This window comes from Chiloscyllium plagiosum, unplaced genomic scaffold (assembly GCF_037043375.1).
Source record: "Chiloscyllium plagiosum isolate Xiang-an unplaced genomic scaffold, Cpla_swu_hap1 HiC_scaffold_13, whole genome shotgun sequence".
NCBI classification, from domain to species: Eukaryota; Metazoa; Chordata; class Chondrichthyes; order Orectolobiformes; family Hemiscylliidae; genus Chiloscyllium; species Chiloscyllium plagiosum.
Window position 1 is genome coordinate 57402088 of NW_028270151.1, and position 21636 is coordinate 57423723.

Below are 21636 nucleotides of genomic sequence, written 5' to 3' on the forward strand. Positions count from 1 at the left end.
CATACTAGAGGAAGGATGTGGAGGCACTGGAACGGGTGCAGAGGAGGTTTACCAGGATGTTGCCTGGTATGGTAGAAAGATCGTATGAGGAAAGGCTGAGGCACTTGGGGTTGTTTTCATTGGAGAAAAGAAGGTTTAGGGGTGACTTGATAGAGGTGTACAAGATGATTAGGGGTTTAGATAGGGTCGACAGTGAGAATCTTTTTCCACGTATGGGAGTCAGCTATTACAAGGGGGCATAGCTTTAAATTAAGGGGGGTAGGTATAGGACAGATGTTAGGGGTAGATTCTTTACTCAGCGAGTCGTGAGTTCATGGAATGCCCTGCCAGTAGCAGTGGTGGACTCTCCCTCATTATGGGCATTTAAGCGGGCATTGGATAGGCATATGGAGGATAGTGAACTAGTGTAGGTTAGGTGGGCTTGGATCGGCGCAACATCGAGGGCCGAAGGGCCTGTACTGCGCTGTATTCTTCTATGTTCTATGTTCTAAGTTTATGCGTCTGGACTGCTATTCTTTCTCAGCTTGGAAATTTTGTTTACGTAATGCATGATCTGGCTTAAATTTATTCACTTCATAAATTTTAAAAGCCAGAATTCACTCAAGTGGAAAATTGGGAATAAAAATGATTGTATATGTTGGCTTTAAATTGTTTCTGAAAATGAATTTGATGTAGAGCAAAAAAGCAATGCATTTCCATATGACAAGAAAATATTTATCAATGTTCCTTTCTCGCTTTCATTTGCCAATCCTAGGGTGTTCTCCTTTGTTAAATGGTTACTATCATGGTCTTGAAATTCTGAAGGAGTCGCCAAAGTACTTTGGTTAAAGCCAACATCACCAATAGAGAAATTATATATAATATATATATGACAGAAGGTGGTTGCCATTTGTTTTCTACTGAAGTTATACAGGAAATTCCCAGATAATTTCAGGGGCATTATCTTGAGAATGAGTTCCGAAACCTATGCAACTCAGTACTTATGCACTTTCAATAGTGGTGAACAGCTAGAGAAACTATAAATGATTTTCCCATTCTTGAGACAATCTCTGCAAAGAGAGAAACCCAGGTTTCATATCAATTATTTGTAACAATTATTTGTAACATCTTTACCAGAGATCAGCTAACTCTGGGAACTGAACCTGGGGCCCTTCAGGTCTGTCTTATTTAACTACAATTGATAATCTTCTTTACTATGTCAGTCCCCTGAATCATTGGAGAATGCAGTGAACTTTTAATGGTACAACACTAATCCAAATAAAATTCATTGGCAAAACTGCCAAAATCATGGGGTTCAACTATAATTTATTTATCCATAGGATTTCAATCTCACTGGCTTAGCCAGACTTTGTTGCTCTTCCCTAATTACTCCTGAGAAGGTAGGGGTGAAATGTCTTCTTGAACGGCTACAGTCCATTTGCTTTAGCACCAACAATGCTGTTAAGGAGGGAGCTCCCAAAGTTTAACCCAGAGACACTGAAGGAACAACGATTTATTTCAGTTTAGGATGTTGAGTGGCATAGAGGGGAACTTGTAGTTGTTGGTGGTGATCCTATTGCTCCAGCTGGTCATGATAGCAGGTTTGGAAGGTGCTATCTAAGGGACTTTGTTGAATTTCTGCATCAGTGGTAGTGAATATTTGTGGATGTGGTGTTAATCATGGGTTGATTTGTTCTGGATGGTGTCAAGCTTCCTGACTGTTATTGGAGATGTGCTCTTCCAAGAAAGTGTGGAGTATTCTTACACACTCCTAATCTTTGCCTTGTAAATGTTGGACAGGCATTAGGGAGTTAGAAAGTAACTCCGACTCCCACAGCTACCTGGACTACACCTCCTCCCATCCTGCCCCCTGTAAAAACGCCATCCCATTCTCCCAATTCCTTCGACTCCGCCGCATCTGCTCCCAGGAGGACCAGTTCCAAAAACGCACAACCCAGATGGCCTCCTTCTTCAAGGACCGCAATTTCCCCCCCGACGTGGTCGATGATGCCCTCTACCGCATCTCTTCCACTTCCCGCTCCTCCGCCCTTGAACCCCGCCCCTCCAACCGCCACCAGGACAGAACCCCACTGGTCCTCACCTACCACCCCACCAATCTCCATGTACAGCGCATCATCCGCCGTCATTTCTGCCACCTCCAAACGGACCCCACCACCAAGGATATATTTCCCTCCCCTCCCCTATCAGCATTCCGTGAAGACCACTCCCTCCGTGACTCCCTCGTCAGATCCACACCCCCCACCAACCCAACCTCCACTCCCGGCACCTTCCCCTGCAACCGCAGGAGGTGCAAGACTTGCGCCCACACCTCCCCACTCACCTCCCTCCAAGGCCCCAAAGGAAACTTCCATATCCGCCACAGATTCACCTGCACCTCCACACATATCATCTGTTGCATCCTCTGCACCCGATGTGGCCTCCTCTACATTGGGGAGACAGGCCGGCTACTTGCGGAGCATTTCAGAGAACACCTCTGGGACACCGGACCAACCGACCCAACCACCCTGTAGCTCAACATTTCAATTCCCCCTCCCACTCCACCAAGGATATGCAGGTCTTTGGACTCCTCCATCGTCAGACCACAACAAAACGACGGTTGGAGGAAGAACGCCTCATCTTCCGCCTAGGAACCCTCCAACCACAAGGGATGAACTCGGATTTCACCAGTTTCCTCATTTCCCCTCACCCCACCCTGTCTCAGTCAAATCCATCAAATTCAGCACCGCCTTCCTAACCTGAGATCTTCTTCCCGACCTCTCCGCCCCCACCCCAGTCTGACCTATCACCCTCACCTTGACTTCTTTCCACCTATCACATTTCCGACGCCCCTCCCCCAAGTCCCTCCTCCCTACCTTTTATCTTAGCCTGCTGGACAAACTTTCCTCATTCCTGAAGAAGGGCTTATGCCCGAAACGTCGATTCTCCTGTTCCCTGGATGCTGCCTGACCTGCTGCGCTTTTCCAGCAACACATTTCCAGTTAGAAAGTAAGTCAGGTTCTCCAGATTCATAGCCTCTGACCTTGTCATATAGCCATAGGATTATTTTGGCCAGTCCAGTTCACTTTCTGGTCAATGATAAACCCTAGAATGTTGAGATTTCAGTATAGAAGACATGCATATACATCATGAATCCTTGCTGTAATGTAATAATTCCTGCCCATATTGTCACAACTCATTGGCGTAGAGAACTAGAAAGCAAGCTCTGAAATAACTCCACAGAGGTTGGTATCCCATTGCTAAGTCACTCTTTATTTACTTGTGGAGAGTCCTTGACAATAATCCAGCCCTCTCAGAGCCAGCGCTCAAAGTGAACAGGATGTCTGACACTCCTGTTGTTATCTGTCAAGCCGGGCTCCCTGATTAGACCAGATGAATAGCTCCAATCAGGGAATGCCTATTCTATGAGGTCCATCTGGCTGCCCTCATTACAATTATTATACCCCTGCCCCTCTGAATCCAAAGACATAAGCCAGTGTTTTTTTTTGCAGCTCCTGCTGCAGTGTTTTAACACTGGGCCCGTTTCTCTGCTTATAATACAGGGTGGCGTGTAATGCACAATTGCTTGCCTCTTGCGCTTGGAACATCACAGGAGAAATTAGTTCTCTTCTTCAGGCAGCAAAGGCATTGAGGCAGCGATGTCCACTGTGTCCATCCCAGATTCCCAGGAGAAGGTTCCAGAACAACCTGAAAGGCAGTTGAGGAACTGGATATATTTTGTTCCTACACTGTTTGCAAGTTTGCTGATTTCATACGGTTCCTGAGCTTGTTCAGGACTATCACCACTATCTGAACTTTACACATCACTGGTCTCGCATCGAATATGCCTCTTACTCATGCAAGTGTTTCCCATGGTTCTAACACCAAATTTTGTGCCCTGAAGTAAACCGTTTCTCTTGCTTTGCAGAGTCTTGTTTCCAGCTTTGGCATTCCTTGTGCTGTTTCACACCACCACCTCCCACCAGGAACAGGAAGATCAGCTTTAATCTGATACAGAGTCTTCTCCCTATTAGCAACTCTGCTGGAGCTATCAATGTAGTTGCATGAGAGGTGATCCTATAATCAAATAGGAACTGGGACAATTTGGTATCTAGTGAAGCTATAGTTTGTTTCTTTAAAGCTGCCTTTAAAGTTTGGACAGCTTTTTCTGTCAGACCATTGGATGGTGGATGATATGGAGCTGTCCTTGCAGAGCGAACACCATTTGACTTTCGGAAATACTCAATTTCCCTTCTCGTAGACAATGGCCTGTTTTCTGTGACCAACATTTCTGGGAGTCTATGTTACAAAAGATGCACACAGTTCTTCTATTGTCTCTTCCAAATTTCTTCTCTGCATTTCCAGCCACTTTGAGAAGGTATCCCTAATGCCTAAGAATATTGAGCTCATGAAAACACCTGCATAGTCGATATGTAACTGATGTCCTGGGTTTATCTGGCCATTCCCATGAATTTGGGGAAGCTGCTGACAGTAATTGTTGTCCTTGTTGGAACTCTGGGCACTGCCCCACAAATGTCTGCATCCAGTCGTGGCCACCAGGCATAATTTATTGCCAAAATCTTCATTTTGGACACCGCTCAATGATCTTGGTAGAGTTCAGCCAATATCTGGCGGCGACCTTTATTCGGGACAATCACTCTCGTCTCCCATGAGAACTTACTATCCTCTGCTGTGATCTGGTCTTTCTGGGTCTGAAAATATTTAAATTCTGGTTGTGATGGCCCTTTGGTTTCTCTATCACCATTGGCTGTTTCAGTTTTGCCAGGACTGGATTTTTCTGCGTCCAAAATCTGATATTGCCACCTATGACTGGAAGTGTGTCTAGAACATTTATAACAATTATGAACTCTTCCAGTAGTGATATCACTGGTGAAATTGCTTCCTGATCAATGTGCAACGTGGCCTTGGCTCCTTTGAAAGTCCCTAGACTATTCTGGTAGTGTATCTGCCAGCAGAAGGCAGATCAATGCATCTGCATTTACTACTTGACCTCCCAGGTGGTGTTCCAATACGTAATTATATGGACTTGGTACTAGCTTCAGCTGAATTCAGCATTGGGCCCGATGGGTGGCACTGCCATATCCTCTTTAATTGGACCTAGTAAGGGTTTATCGTCTGTTATTATTACAGATTGGCATCCATAAAGGTATTGGTGGAACTTCCTGACTCCAAATATGACCCCCATACCTTCCTTCTCTATCTGGGCATATTTATGCAATGAAATTGCCGAAGTCCTGGATGCATATGCAATTGGGCCACTTATAAGCTACAATGCCATATGGGAAGGCATTCCATGTTGATACCATATCACACTTGAGATTGTAACATGCCAACACCTTAGGGGATGATAGAGGATGTTTCTTCACCTCCATGAAAACTATGGCTTGGCTACTCAAGTCTGACCCTTTAAGAGTTGATGCAAAGATGCCAGGATGTAGGCCACATTATCTATGAACTTTCCTGAATAAGTCACCAAGCCAAGGAAAGACCTAAGATCTGGAATGGACATGGGAGCTGGGGCATCTTTGATCATTGTTACTTTATCTTCCAAAGGGTGTAATCTGGTCTTGTGAACTCTAACCAAAGTATGTCACTTGGGGTGCCTGAAACATGCATTTTTCCTTTCTAAGATATACACTTGCCTGAGAGAAACATCTAAGGATGATGTCCAAGTTCTCTAAGAGCTCCTTATTGGTTTTCCATGTTATCAACACATCATCTAGATAAATGGCCACCTGGAAGGCCTTAGTAAAATGTTCTCCATCATCCACTGAAAAATGGCACAGGCTGATGGTAGAGCTGAAAATGTGTTGCTGGAAAAGCGCAGCAGGTCAGGCAGCATCCAAGGAGCAGGAGAATCGACGTTTTGGGCATGAACCCTTCTTCAGGAATGAGGAAAATGTGCCCAGCAGGCTAAGATAAAAGGTAGGGAGGAGGGACTTGGGGGAGGGGCGTTGGAAATGCGATAGGTGGAAGGAGGTTAAGGTGAGGGTGATAGGCCAGAGTGGGAGTGGGGGCGGAGACGTCAGAAAGAAGATTGCAGGTTAGGAAGGTGGTGCTGAGTTCGAGGGTTGGGACTGAGACAAGGTGGGGGGAGGGGAAATGAGGAAACTGGAGAAATCTGAGTTCATCCCCAACTGGCAGTCTTGTATATTGGTACAAATCCTTATGGGTATGAATTGTAGCATACTTCTGGGAATGCTCATCTAACTGCAATTCCAGGTATGCATGGCTCATGTCCAGCTTCATGAAGGGCAGCCCCCTGCCAGCTTTGTGCATAAATCCTCTATGTGGGGATCAAAAAGCAGGTTACTATTTCTAATATCCCCACCAAGATGAACCAACCCATCAGGCTTCACAATTGGTATGACCAGTGCTGCCCATTCTGCAAACTGGACAGGTTTGATGATTCCTTTGCTTTCCATCCTCCTGATTTCTGCCTCTACTGTTGCCCATAAGGCAAATGGCACTGGGCGGGCTTTGCAAGATCATGGAATTGCTTCCTGGTCAGTATGCAAGGTGGCCTTGACTCCTTTGACAGTCCATAGACCTTCCTGAAAATCTTCTAGGTATTTAATTAGAACTTCACTCAGGCAGCCATTTTCTAATCAAAAAAATGTTGAGCCAATCTAGGTGAATCTTTCTCAACTAATATCACCTCATCAAGCTTCAGCCTGAGTCTTTTACGACAATAAGTGGTAACTGTACCAGCTGCTTCTCATAAGAGACCGGAACTGAAGTTGCACCTTTAATCAGTAAAGCTTCCATGGTATAGATTCTCAGTCTAGCCAAGTTCTTGAACAAATTTAAGGGTGAATTTTGTTGAAGACTGGTTCTGCATTCACTGATACAGCCACACCAGCATTGACCTCCACCAGAACCAGGTGACCAATTGACAAGATTTTCATTTTGATTGGTTCTGATTAGGATGTTGCTAAACAATTTAACTATTACAAAAAAGATGTAGATAGACTTTCCAGGGCATGTACTCTCCTGAATACTGCCCTATGAGTTTTTTTACTTAATTTTGGTCCTTTGAGATTCTTTTGCTGTCTTGAGTCCGCATACTGGCAGCAATAAGAATGGCTTGCTGGCCAGATCCTGAAGAAAATTTTAACTGAATTTTGCTGAAGCTTCACTTTGTTTTGGGGTCTGCTATGGGATTGCCTAGAGCTCCTCTGTTCAGGATATGTCCTGAGTGAGGCTGTGCAATTGCCTTCACTCAACTGGAGTTCCCCAAACTCAGTCGGCCAGGTGAGGGTGTCCGCTTCTATCGGAATACCTAGCAAATTGATGCAGAAAGATTCACCTGGATTGGCTCAACAAATTTTTGATTAGAAAATGGCTGCCTGAGTGGCGTACTATTTAAATACCTAGACATTTTTCAGGAAGCTCTATAGATTATCAAAGGAGCCAAGACCACCTTGCATGTTGACCAGGAAGCATTTCCACAAATCTGCAGGGTCCCCAACTCGTACTCCATTTGCTACATTTTCCAATAGTAAAGCCAGCTGTAGTGCCTGTTTGAAGATGAATTGGGATTCAGCTAACGTGTGCTTTTGCATCGTTACATCATTAATCCATCATACCAAACGATCTCTCAGAATCCCATTAAGGGATAAACCAAAGTCATATGCCTCAGCCAGTTACCTTAACCTAGTCAAAAATATCAATAAGATTCCCCAACTCCTTGAATTGCCAAGTAAAACCAGTAACATTTCAGAATTAGAGGAGGCTTGGGGTGATGAAACTCCTCAACTAAACCCATCGACTCTTGAAAGGTTTTAGCATTTGGTGCCTCAGGGAAAGTTACATTCTATAACCGAAAAAGCTGCAGATTGACAAACCATCAGGAGAATTACTCCTTGCATTTCATCTGCCCCAGTGTCATTTTCCTGGAAAAATAATGCATTCTTTTCACATACTGGGCGCAGTCTTCCATGGCAGGATTGAATGAGTCATGCTTCCCAAATAATGGCATGATGCCAGAAATGCTTATCCCAACGCAAAGGTGACTATTGCGAGTGACTTTCTTGAGGAATGTGCTCTTCTCTTATATTACCACTGAAATAACTCAATAGAAACCAATATCCTGTCACCACATCACCCTTTATTTAGACATCCTTGACACTGATCCAGGTCCCAGAGCCAGCTGACAGAGTGAACAGGATGTCTGACGCACCTGCTTTTATCTGTCAGCCAGGGCTCCCTGGTGACACCAGATTAACAGCCCCAATCAGAGGACTCCTATTCTATGAGGTCCATCTGGTTGATCTTGTTACAATCACTACAAGAAGGGCTCATGCCCGAAACGCGATTCTCTTGCTCCTTGGATGCTGCCTGACCTGCTGCGCTTTTCCCACAATCACTACAAGCCCTACTATTCCTGGAATCATACAATTAAAAATAAAATATTGCTGCCAAATAATTGTTCATTGAGAATTATTGGCTCTATAATGTCCAGGTTTACTGTCTCTGTTCTAGGAACAAATGTAAATTTGTATACCATTCACAATGTGGTTCTGTAAATATAATTTTTAGAATGGCAAGAATCTCTTTGAACAATTTCCTTTCTTTAGTCCACAGGCAAAGTTTGGAACAAAAAGAACTGGTCTTTACAACATTATAACAAAAAAAAACCCTTTGCTTGACATTGCAGAGTAATTAACCATGTGTTTCCTGGAAAAAGAAGCATTATTCTATCTCGATCAACATTTGCTGGGTCAGGAAGTTACTCAGGACACTGGCTGGGAGATAATGCAGCAAACTGGAATGACATCAAGTGGGCAATTCCTGGGATGCTTGAGTTTAATCTTTTTGGTTTTCCATATGTAAGTTAATTTAAGCATATGTCAGCCAAATTGACAGTATAAGATCATAAGACCATATGACATAGGAGTGGAAGTAAGGCCATTCGGCCCATCAAGTCCACTCCGCCATTCAATCATGGCTGATGCGCATTTCAGCTCCACTTACCAGCGTTCTCCCCGTAGCCCTTAATTCCTCGAGACAACAAGAATCTATCAATCTCGGCCTTGAAGACATTTAGCGTCCCGGCTTCCACTGCACTCCGTGGCAATGAATTCCACAGGCCCACCACTCTCTGGCTGAAGAAATGCCTCCGCATTTCTGTTCTGAAATGACCCCCTCTAATTCTAAGGCTGTGTCCACGGGTCCTAGTCTCCTCGTTTAACTGAAACAATTTCCTAGCATCCACCTTTTCCAAGCCATGTATTATTTTGTACGTCTCTATTAAGTCTCCCCTTAATCTTCTAAACTCCAACGAATACAATCCCAGTATCCTCAGCCGTTCCTCATATGTTAGACCTGTCATTCCAGGGATCATCCGTGTGAATCTCCGCTGGACACGTTCCAGTGCCAGTATGTCCTTCCTGAGGTGTGGGGACCAAAACTGGACACAGTACTCCAAATGGGGCCTAACCAGAGCTTTATAAAGTCTTAGTAGTACATCTCTGCTTTTATATTCCAACCCTCTTGAGATAAGAGACAACATTGCATTCGCTTTCTTAATCACGGACTCAACCTGCATGTTTACCTTTAGAGAACCCTGGACTAGCACTCCCAGATCCCTTTCAGTAAAATCCAGAAAAGCGACATTCAAATGGTTATATGTTTTGATGACAAATCCTTTCCATGCAGTATTTGGCACATTATCAAGATCACAAAATGTCAGTCATAATATGGATTGCATATGGACAGATTAACTGCTTATAGAAACTGAACAGTCTCAACCTATTGAAGAACTGAAAGAGTCACAATTGTTCTTCCTTTCAACAGATAGGAGCAGATATTTGTGGTTTCTTTGATGATTCACCTGAAGAACTATGTAGGAGATGGATGCAGGTTGGAGCATTTTATCCATTTTGTAGGAACCACAATGCTGAGAACTACAAAGTGAGTTGAGAATGAATATTTATTGGCAATAGTAGAAAATGCAACTTATGAAAATGTATACTGACTCAAAAGTAGTGTGACATAAGATTAGACTTAATTCATAATGAGAATAAAAACAATCTTCATTTTCATACAAATCTTGCCTTTTAGCCTCAAGATCCTGCCTATTATGGTGAAGACTCCCTTTTAGTGAACAGTTCCAGGCATTACTTGAATATTCGATATACATTGCTTCCTTACCTCTATACACTCTTTCACAAGGCCAATGTTTATGGAGCCACTGTAGTTCGACCACTGCTTCATGAGTAAGTTTTATAAAGAATCAAGGAGTGATGTTAATTATTAAAACCATTTGAACATATTATCAAACCATTCTCGGTAAATTAATTCCCCAGAGTGATTTGAAAGTATGTTCAATGAAATTTAGTACACCTGTGGTATTCTTTCTGCGTAAACAGTTTTGAGCTCAAATGAACAATTTCTGTATAAATTAATTTAAGCAACAAGAAAATGGAAAATGAAACCCAAGTAATTATAATAAATGTTAAAATGGCCAAACCTGCTGCTCACATTTGATTCATGAGTTTTTCTTTATTTTCACATCCAGGTTATATGCCAAGCATATTGATCAGAACCATGACATCTTAGATGATGCCCACACAGTATATTACCTCAAGTTATTATTACAAATTTTCCAGCAAGCAACTTAAGATGGAATTGTCAGAGATCTAGAGAAAAGTTGCCTGTCTCAGTTGATAGATGAAAAGCATGGCACAGTATTCAGATTTCACAACACAGGAAAAAGACAATGGAATATTTTGTGTGATTCAGAGGAAAGTTCATTCATAGGATTATTATGTATAGATCTTTGCAATTTGTTATTATATTGTGCTTTCTACATGTCTAGCAAATATCTCAATATATCCCAAATAGATGGATACATCTTTTTTCTTGCATGATAAGTAGGAATCACAATAAGCCTGAGCAGAATCCTTTCAGTTACCAGTGAACAGTTCATGTGATGAAATTGGGTGTATCCTAAGACACGATAGAAATATGGAGCATGTATGTGGCTTGTCCAGTGGCTACTTCTGCTTGAGCTTGGTCTTGGTCTCCTGGCCTTGATTGTCAAATGCCTTATAGTATTTTTCTCTGTTAACTATGCAGTAAAGTACAAATCATAATAACTGTTCCAGAGGTTTCTGACACTAGATGTACAAAACTTTATCAGGAAATGCTTTTCATCTATCAACTGAGACTGTTAGGTCTGAAGGTTAATAAGTCCCCGGGGACTGATGGTCTACATCTCAGGGTAGTGAAGGAGGTGGCTCGAGAAATGGTGGATGCATTGGTGATTATTTTCCAGAGTTCGATAGATTCGGGATCAGTTCCTGCGAATTGGAAAGTGGCTAATGTTGTACCACTTTTTAAGAAAGGTGGGAGAGAGAAAGCAGGAAATTATAGATCAGTTAGTCTGACCTCAGTGGTGGGAAAGATGCTGGAGTCTATTATAAAGGATGAAATTACGACACATCTGGGTAGTAGTAACAGGATAGGTCGGAGTCAGCATGGATTTATGAAGGGGAAATCATACTTGACTAATCTTCTGGAATTTTTTGAGGATGTAACTCTGAAGATGGATGAGGGTGATACAGCAGATGTAGTGTACCTGGACTTTCAGAAAGCTTTTGATAAAGTCCCACTTAGGAGGTTAGTGAGCAAAATTAGGGTGCATGGTATTGGTGGCAAAGTACTAACTTGGATTGAAAGTTGGTTGGATGACAGGAAACAAAGAGTAGTGATAAATGGCTCCATTTTGGAATGGCAGGCAGTGACCAGTGAGGTACCGCAGGGATCAGTACTGGGACCGCAGGTTTTTACAATATATGTTAATGATATAGAAGATGGTATTAGTAATAACATTAGCAAATTTGCTGATGATACAAAGCTGGGTGGTAGGGTGAAATGTGATGAGGATGTTAGGAGATTACAAGGTGACCTGGACAAGTTAGGTGACTGGTCAGATACATGGCAGATGCAGTTTAATGTGGATAAATGTATGGTTATCCACTTTGGTGGCAAGGACAGGAAGACAGATTACTACCTAAATGGAATCAATTTAGGTAAAGGGGCAGTACAGAGAGATCTGTGTGTTCTTGTACACCAGTCAATGAAGGTAAGCATGCAGGTGCAGCAGGTAGGGAAGAAGGCAAATAGCATGCTGGCCTTCATAACAAGAGGGATTGAGTATAGAAGCAAAGAGGTTCTTCTGCAGCTGTACAGGGCCCTGGTGAGACCACACCTGGAGTACTGTGTGCAGTTCTGGTCTCCAAATTTGAAGAAAGACATTCTGGCTATTGAGGGAGTGCAGCGTAGGTTCACGAGGTCAATTCCTGGAATGGCGGGATTACCTTACACTGAAAGACTGAAGCAACTGGGCTTGTACACCCTTGAGTTTAGAAGACTGAGAGGGGATCTGATTGAGACATATAAGATTATTAAAGGATTGGACACTCTGGAGGCAGGAAACATGTGTCCGCTGATGGGTGAGTGCCGAACCAGAGGACACAGCTGAAAAATATGTGGTAGACCATTTAGGACAGAGATGAGGAGAAACATCTTCACCCAGAGAGTGGTGGCTGTGTGGAATGCTATGCCCCAGAGGGCAATGGAGGCCCAGTCTCCGGAGTCATTTAAGAAAGAGTTGGATAGAGCTCTCAAGGATAGTGGAATCAAGGGTTATGGAGTTAAGGCAGGAACAGGATACTGATTAAGGATGATCAGCCATGATCATATTGAATGGTGGTGCAGGCTTAAAGGGCAGAATGGCCTACTCCTGCACCTATTGTCTATTGTCTATTGTCTGTTATCTATTGAAATATAGAAACAGCTTGATTGTGCTTTCCTCATTCCGTATGTAATGTGGCATTAATTGTTCACTGTTTCACTGATGATAAAGTAGCAAGTTTCATTTTACAACACTTTCAACCACAACATAAAGATTTTCGAGTGCAATGATGTTTAAACATGAAAATTGTTTTATCTTTTACAAGGTTTCCTACAGACAGTGCAACATGGACTATTGACCGTCAGTTCCTATGGGGACCTGCTCTTCTTATCACACCTGTGCTGGACCCTGTATGTTAATTAACATGTTTGTTTAAAAATTATTTAAATTATGAACAAACTAATAACAACTGACACTCTAATATTGTAGAATAGGAATGACTTTTTTTTCAAATACTGGAACATATGCAAATTTCTTATAGAGCAGTTTATGGTTTACACTGTTACTAATAACTGGATAGTTTCACTGAATTTAATATGATTTGATTGGTATGCTTTTTCCTATAATTTTAACTGCTCAGTCGAGGCTGTCCACATAAGTAACTCCAGGATAGATGGGTCTTGACCACTCTCGGGCTTTGTACCTTCGTGGTCAGGTAACTTATCAGGGTAACTACTTGACGTCCTGGGGAAAGTGAGAAACTCAGGTTAGGGATGGACTTCATTAAAAGGCATCATTGAGGGAATGAAAGGAGAAAATTCAAGGTAAAAAGATTAGACCAAATACAGCAAAGGAGGGAATGGGAGCTTGAGATTCAAGGTGCAAATTATAAAGTCACTATCGTTCTAAATACTACCCGAGAACAATGTATGACCAAAAATGGCACTGCAATTCATGAAGTTCTTTACTATGTTACAACCTAATTAGGAAAAGTGCTGATTAAGACATTACAATGTGTAGGTACCGAATTAAATCACTAAGACAACCAATTTGTCTGACTGACCATTATTTAGTATAAAAGCAATTCACAACAAGTTTCACCATTAACAGTAAAATAACCCTATTATAAACATACCTATTATTTGACAAATGGCAGAGAAAATAAAGGATTATAAAACTACTATGATCTGATTAAAGCTATACACACTGAAAAACCCCAAATTCACACAAACGCATTCATGAATATACAAGAAACAAACATTTTGACCCTGGCACAATGGACAGAAAAATATTAAATTTTGAATATTAGGGAAATTAAAATTTTGAATATTAGCAGTATAGCTAACATTGGGTGAATTAAATTGTCTCTCATAGCTCTTTTCATTTTACAATAATAATGCATTGCGTGTGAAGCGATGGCCATTCTTCACTTCAGTAGTTGATCTGGTGCTTAGGTCTTTTTTTAATATTTGAATTCTTTGTTTTCAATTTCTTTGTCTTTTCACTCATAGCAAAAGTAGGGAGAGAAAGAGATGCTTTCTGTTTGCTAATTCTGGAGGTCTATGGCCGCTCTCCAAGTACAGATCTGGTACAAACTGCAGCTGGACCAATCCAAGCACTGTCATCAGGCAGTCTTTCCTTTACTCAAAGATTCCTGGTGATACTCTGACCCAGCACTATATCGATCTCACTGCTTAAATAGAAACATTGTCTTGCGCGGCTAAGGATGCGCACCACTTGATTTTACCAAGTTGAAAAACTTTTGTTTTATTTCATCTGTATAGTAGTCTAACATCCATTCCAGTTTATAACCCAAAAAGGAAATATATGTGGTCTCTAACAAATGTTAAGGCATGCTTTTTTGTGGGAGGGGACTTTCGTGGTGCTCTATTGCCAAACTTTCACTCTCCCTGTGTACCACGAATACTTTAGTTATAATAAATACATTTGTAACATTTGACACACCTCAGAGCTCCTTTTTGCAGCATAATATATGAACATGTGCATTAGGATCAGGAGTATGCCAGAACTAGGGGGCAATATTTTTAAATTAGGGGTCACTCTTTTAGAATAGAGAAATATTTTGTCTCAGAGGGTTGTATGACTTTGCAACTTTCTGCCTCAGAAGGTGGTAGAGGCAGCTTCATTGCATATTTTTAAAGTGTAGTTCATAGATTCTTGTTAGGCAAGGAACTCAAAGGTTATTAAGAATATATGTGGGAATGTGAAATTTAAAATACAAATAGATCAGCCATGATCAACCTAAATGGTGGAGCATACTTGAAGAAATGAATGGCCTATGTCTGTTTCTAATTCAAATATTTATATGATGCAGGACCACAGTTCAGTTTCTAGTTTGCAGCATCTGAAGTGCTGTGGAGCTGGGCTTTAAATTTGGTGCTAGCAGTGTGAGCATTGCAAACTCCTGGCTGCAGTGAGTATTTCCACCTGTCTCACCAATGCAATTGCAAGAGATGGGTAATGATATAAACAAACTGAAGAGCAAAGAACTACATGAGAGAAGTGGACATCAGCCACAGGAGGCCAGATGTAACAAATCTCACTTGAGAGAACCCTTTGTCAAAAGTGGGAAAATTCAGCCCTTGATGTCACACAGATATCAACACTATTCCTCTCCATTTTTTTTGTCAATTAGTCTAAAATCTTACCTGAAAAATTGCACCTCTGATTTTGCAGTGCTCCCTCAGTACTACATTAGTGTTCCAGCTACATATGGTTAGTTCTCCAGAGTGGTGCCTGAACCCAAACTTTGTGTCCCAGAGGTAAAGATTATGAGTTATGGCTGAAAATAGTCTAGTAATACACCATCCCAGAAACCAAGGAATGTCTGTCAGTCTGAAATGAAAATGAAGCCTTCCCTATTTCATTTCTCAAATGTAAGCTAAATACCTTTCTTAAAAATTCATAGCAATGTTACTCACATATTTCCTTTCTTTTCAGAATACAGAAATTGTCCATGCCTATGTGCCTGATGCAGTTTGGTATGAGTATGAAACAGTAAATATCACTTTAATTCAATTTTGAGTTCATAAATTATTTTTCCACAATTGAACACTCCTGCAGTGCAATGGCACTGACAATGAACACCACCCAATAAATCATGGTTCAAATGCATCAGATTTTCCAAATATTAAATTAATGGATAGAAAATTATACACTACAGACCCACAATTTGTTGGCTACAGTTCCCTGCTAGGATGACACACATAGAAATCAGTGCTATCATTTCTGAGAACTAAAGATTTTCCTTAACCATTTAGTACATCAAAAGACTTATTACAGATTAAGTGTACTTGGAGCCAGAAATCAGATATTCAATTACGAAGATAATAGCAAGAAAACACAAAAGATGGTCGTCGTTGTCTCCAAAATTAATTCTGCTGCCTCCATACCTTGACGGGAATGTGGAGGTGTTATCAAATTGGTTAAGACAAAAAATAGGAAGACTGTATTTTCCAGCCAACTTTTTCTTTCATCCAGCATGCAACTATCTTATAACCATAAGGAATGCCAAATTAACAGCTTGACTGACAGCTTCTCCCATTGCCCAATAGGTTACTAATTTCACCTTGATATCAGGGTAGAATTCATTTTTAATGGTTGCTGATTACCATATGATGAATTGAATGGCCCAGATATTCCAATGGCCAGATAGTAATTGAAACTGCACAGACAGAGGCTGAACCACATGGAATCCCACACACAGCAGTCTCTGCAAGAATTACCTGATAAACTGAAGATTATGATGGGAAACTCCCTTGCATGTGGAACTCAGCAAAATCTCCCTTAAGGTTAAATAATTTGGAGTGATTACCTTTTGTTAATAAATAGGTATCCAGGAAAGATTAGACTGTTAAAATCTAATCCATCTCCTGGATAAATGTTAAGCTAACCCTACAACTTAACACTCCACCACAACTACACTTCCCCTGACTCCTTACACCTCCCCGGTCTCCAACAAGCCCACCATCTACCAAATGCCCGAAATCTAAATTCATTCCACCCCTGCCTCACCCAGAGCTTAGCATCATTCTGCACTGGCCAACCGTAACCCTACTCCTCCCTCCCAACCCCCTTCCAGCACTGGCAGAATCCTCCTGCCTCACCCCTTGTTCTTTGGCACAGATAGCCCACCTCACTCACTGCCAGCCATACTTCTTGCCACCTATCCCATCAACCCACCCATCCACTGGCCGGTCTTCAGTACCAACCACCGCTCTCCGCCACACTTCTCATCTGCTGGCCATAGCATCCCTGCTCAGCACAAGGAAAATCCCTCGCCAGCTCTGACACCCCTCCAACAAGCTATTTCTACGACCTACATCCAAGGTAAAACATCATCTCCATAAGTCTTTCTGCCAAATTTTACAGTATTTATATTAGATGCCAAGTTAAAGACATAAATTGATGCATAAATTATATTTAATATCCATCAGTGTCACACTCGCATCTTGTAGTGCTGTCATCCTAATTAATAGCAAAAGTGCATTATGTATATATGATAAGAAAGTCTTCATTATTAAATTAGGGTTCTGCCATATCGGCTCATAAGCAGTTTATGGATATGCGTTTACCAGGCGATAAACTGGGGCTTCATGTCAGAGGTGGATTTATCTTCCCAACACAGCAACCAGCAAACACTACCTTTTATAGGCAAGTATAGCCATATTCATATTTAACTTTTCTGAAGTTTAACACATTTATGCTAAACTGTCATAGGTAATGTCATAGTGTCACTGAATTGCATCCAATAAATATTCTGTTCTTCCACATAGTCGGAAGAATCCATTGGGTCTCCTCGTTGCCCTTGATGAACAAGAGAAGGCTAGTGGAGAATTATTTTGGGATGATGGAGAATCCAAAGGTATTGTATTCATTACTATGGCTGTCCAAAGCTGCTTTAAATACTGGATATGCACTAAACAACATTTTAGATATTGATCAGAGAAATCATTTTCCTCAAAATATATATTCGCTATTAAAGGTGCAGATTGTTGCCAATCATATCTCGTAGATTAGTTTCTGTTCAAGATAATTGTCCAAACTACATAGTCTGAGTTGAGAAATAAACTATCATACAAAAAGAAGAATTAAATCTGGTTAGCACATGGCTGTTAAGCTAATTCAACATTTGTAATCAAGCAATCATGTTACCTGATGTTCTTAATTCTCAGTCCTAAATATTTTCAAATATGTTGCCTAATATATAAATAACTCTGTTACTGGTGATTCTGATGCAGTGTTGCTGAATAATAAATTTCACTGGTTTTGTCTTTCAGATACTTACGAAAAGGGGGTCTACACTGCCTATCAATTTACAGTTGCAGAGGTTAGCTTTTTCCACATTGGTTCAATTATAATTTGTCTTTGTTATGGTATTACAAAATGTATTGCTCAATATGTATTGAAACACATTTCTCAATTGTTGGTTGAGATGCTTTACAGAAGTAACTATCTATCCTTTTAAATTTCATAAATACTACCCTTTGTCAAAACAAACTGTTTTCAGATCTGTTTCTAAAGGTTTGGTATGTGTTCATTTTCCAATCTACAGAAATTCTAAAACGTGATAGCATATCAAAGCATATACTCAAACATCATTCGTCATCAATTCAGTAGAATTCTTCGAGGATGTGTTAATTCAAATCAGTTCCTTATTAAAGTTGTGGAAAAATAATTTAAATAGGACTTTCAGCATTTGAAATGTCACAGTAATTTTCAGGTTCAATCTTGGCATGTCTCATTTTATTCGGGATTGTTTCATGCTATGTTACATGTCCATCAGACAGTTATGAGCCAAGTATGGCACCAAGGAGCACTTCAAACTTAAATTCAGTGAGATAAACAAACAGAAAACTGTCCTTGGCTGAAACCAAACCTCAAACATCAGGCAATGCTGTTGTTATCAGAGAGTGGCCAGCACAGTCCCAGAACATCATTCCATGACTTCCTCAGGAAATGATGGTCAGACCATTCTTTTCTTTATCTTCTTCAATTCATTTCTTCTATTGTAAGGGACTGTTTCCATGTTGAGAATATATTAGCTAATGAAGAAGTGGAAAGTAATCAAGGATGAAAGCTACAGGAATCAACAGAAGTTTGCATGAATTGTAATAGAGAATTTGAAGTATTCTGAGACAAAAACTTGTGGTCAAAATAGACATGTACTGTAAGAGTGCACCAAAAGACTTTACTGCATCAATGTATTACATGTAAAATAATCCAGCATTTGACCTGGTTCCAACTAATGAAGCAGGAAAATAATTTACCTCAAGATAGGAGAACAGTTTGGTAATAGTAACAATGAGTTCAGAAGGTTCACATAGAAATAGATAAAGAAAAATAAATGTTAACTAAATATAGTGCAATATAAAAGTGTTGGACTGAAAATTATCTTATTGCCATGAGGTGTAAAGGATGAAGCCCAGATTTAATCTGGGGTTAACCTGAAGCCTTTGGTAGTTGAGTGTGACATGGTTCCAATTTTACATTGTATGTTGATGATGTGACCAACTCAACTATAAGTATTAGTCAGTATGATGCAGAAGAGCAGGTGTGAGGGAATTGTTGGATGTGGGTCTGAAAGGCTTAATACTTGATTGAGTGCAATAAATACTATCCAATCTAATGATATAGTGGGGACTTGGTCAGAATACAGAAGGAGACCATCACCTCTATGTCCTGCTTCTCAGCAAAGTCTATGTCCAACTGTGGCAATTTTTTGATGTGTGCATTTTGTTCTAGCATCTCTTCCCACACGTAAGAAGTATTTTGCCATCTCCTTCTAGGTACAGTATTCCGCCCTTTTTTTGTGGGAAGGATGCTCAAAAGAGTTCAATAACTTGCTCACGTCTGTCAGCTGCATCTCCTGCTTTCATAGCACGGTGTCCATCCTTTCAAACCACATCTGACATTTATTCTTTCCCTATCACCTTTGCAAAAATTAAAACCTGAATGAACTATTTTACTATCTTTAAAAAGGCTCTAACATTTTTTATTCTCATACATAACATCACTTAACTTTAAATGGTGGCATACCTATATATTGGTAACAGCTGCAACCTCTCGATCCTGAAAGGTTTAGATTTAGATTGAGATTACTTACAGTGTGGAAACAGGCCTTTCGGCCCAACAAGTCCACACCGACCCTCCGAAGAGCAACCCACCCAGACTCATTCCCCTACATTTACCCCTTCACCTAACACTACGGGCAATTTAGCCTGGCCAATTCACCTAACCTGCACATTTTTGGACTGTGGGAAGAAACCGAAGCACCCAGAAGAAACCCACGCAGACACGGGGAGAATGTGCAAACTCCACACAGACAGTTGCCTGAGACGGGAATTGAACCCAGGTCTCTGGCAATGTGAGGCAGCAGGACTAACCACTGTGCCACTCTAAAAGTACAGATTAGATTACATACAATGTGGAAACAGGCCCTTCAGCCCAACAAGTCCACACCGATCCTCTGAAGAGTAACTCACCCAGTCCCATTTCCCACTGACTAATGCACCTAACACTATGGGCAATTTAGCACAGCCAATTCACCTGGCCTGCAAATCTTTGGACTGTGGGAGGAAGCCCATGCAGTCACGGGGAGAATGTGCAAACTCCACACAGACAATCACCCAAGGCTGGAATCAAACCTGGGACCCTGGTGCTGTGAGGTCGCAGTGCTAATCACTGAGCCACCACACCACCCCGAAATTCCCCTCATTAAATTTCCCAAATAAGGCTCAAGATAAACAGGTACCCAGCTTCAACAATAGATGTAATTTTGGCCTTATCAGATGCACCAAGGCCAGGTCTTCACTGTGATATTGTTTTATTTGGAACTTCACCATTGTCATGTCACCTTGGATGTTAAAAGAATCAGTTCAAGCTACACCAAAAAAAAGTGTCAACCTTTATTGTAAGACTCAAAGTAAGTGACTGTCCTTCATTGGTCCTTTTAATAATGCTATCTAATTTCTAATCTCACAGTATGTGGAGGGTTCATTTGTTTTTCCATTGGTATTTATTGGATTATTTGGCAGGAAAGAATAGAGAAAAAGTTTGGATAGCAAATCAGATTACTATATTTATCTGTGTTTCTGAAAGCAGCATTTTGCATTGAATATGATCCAATCTCTTCATAGCTAATGGAGCTTTGTCAATTCTAAACAGCCTTTTAGCAACATATGAAGCACTAACTAGCAACAAATATCTATGTCACTGAAATGTGAATGTATCCTTCAGATGTTGGGATTTTTTTGTTTTACCTACCTGATTTTGGATTAAATTAACCTGCTCTAATTTGTACTTCTGCCATGGTTCTAGCACTCTTTTTTTTATTTCATAAACTTACTGTGTAATTGGTTAAAGAAACAGTTATGGAAATGTGTTGCTGGAAAAGCGCAGCAGGTCAGGCAGCATCTAGGGAACAGGAGAATCGACGTTTCGGGCATTAGCCCTTCTTCAGGAAACAGTTTTTAAAGAAACAGTTAGAATTGCATAATTAACTTGTGAGTCCTCAGCTAGAGTCCATGACCAGCATGTTACAGGACAGATATGATTGCACTAGAGGTTACAAGAGAGATTTATGTAGATGTTGTCAGATCTATGAGGATAAATTGGGTAGGTTAAGATTATTTTCTTTGCATTGAAGGAAGCGAAAATGAGATTTATTTGTATTGGACATAATGTTGAGGGCCGAGACAGAGATGATAGGAAGGATTGGGTTCCCCTAATAGAGAGGTCAATAACCAAGAGGCATACATTTAAAAGTGGAATTGGACTTGCTGGTCAGAAATGTGGAGCAGCAGAAAAGCAGGAATGGAACAGCAATCAGATAGTGACTGCCACTTTGTAGCAAATTTGACCATTATCAGAATCGATGCTAAGGGTGGAAGCACTCCTCCCATTTATAAAGAAAACTTGGTTCTGCACTTGAAGTGTCATAACTTAGAAGGCTAGAGATCACAAACAGTAAAGTG

At 41.0% G+C, this 21636-nt stretch overlaps 1 protein-coding gene across 6 annotated transcripts in view; it reads left to right on the plus strand.

The window, feature by feature from the left end:
- Positions 1-21636, plus strand: part of si (sucrase-isomaltase) — a 236353-nt gene that overhangs the window by 136669 nt on the left and 78048 nt on the right. For all 6 annotated transcript variants that reach the window (XM_087993626.1, XM_087993627.1, XM_087993628.1 and 3 more), the window contains exons 16-23: positions 8657-8828; positions 9796-9912; positions 10063-10217; positions 12966-13050; positions 15602-15658; positions 17190-17314; positions 17437-17525; positions 17941-17990. In XM_087993626.1, the coding sequence (XP_087849752.1) occupies positions 8657-8828; positions 9796-9912; positions 10063-10217; positions 12966-13050; positions 15602-15658; positions 17190-17314; positions 17437-17525; positions 17941-17990 (850 nt within the window). The remainder of the gene's footprint in view (positions 1-8656; positions 8829-9795; positions 9913-10062; positions 10218-12965; positions 13051-15601; positions 15659-17189; positions 17315-17436; positions 17526-17940; positions 17991-21636) is intronic.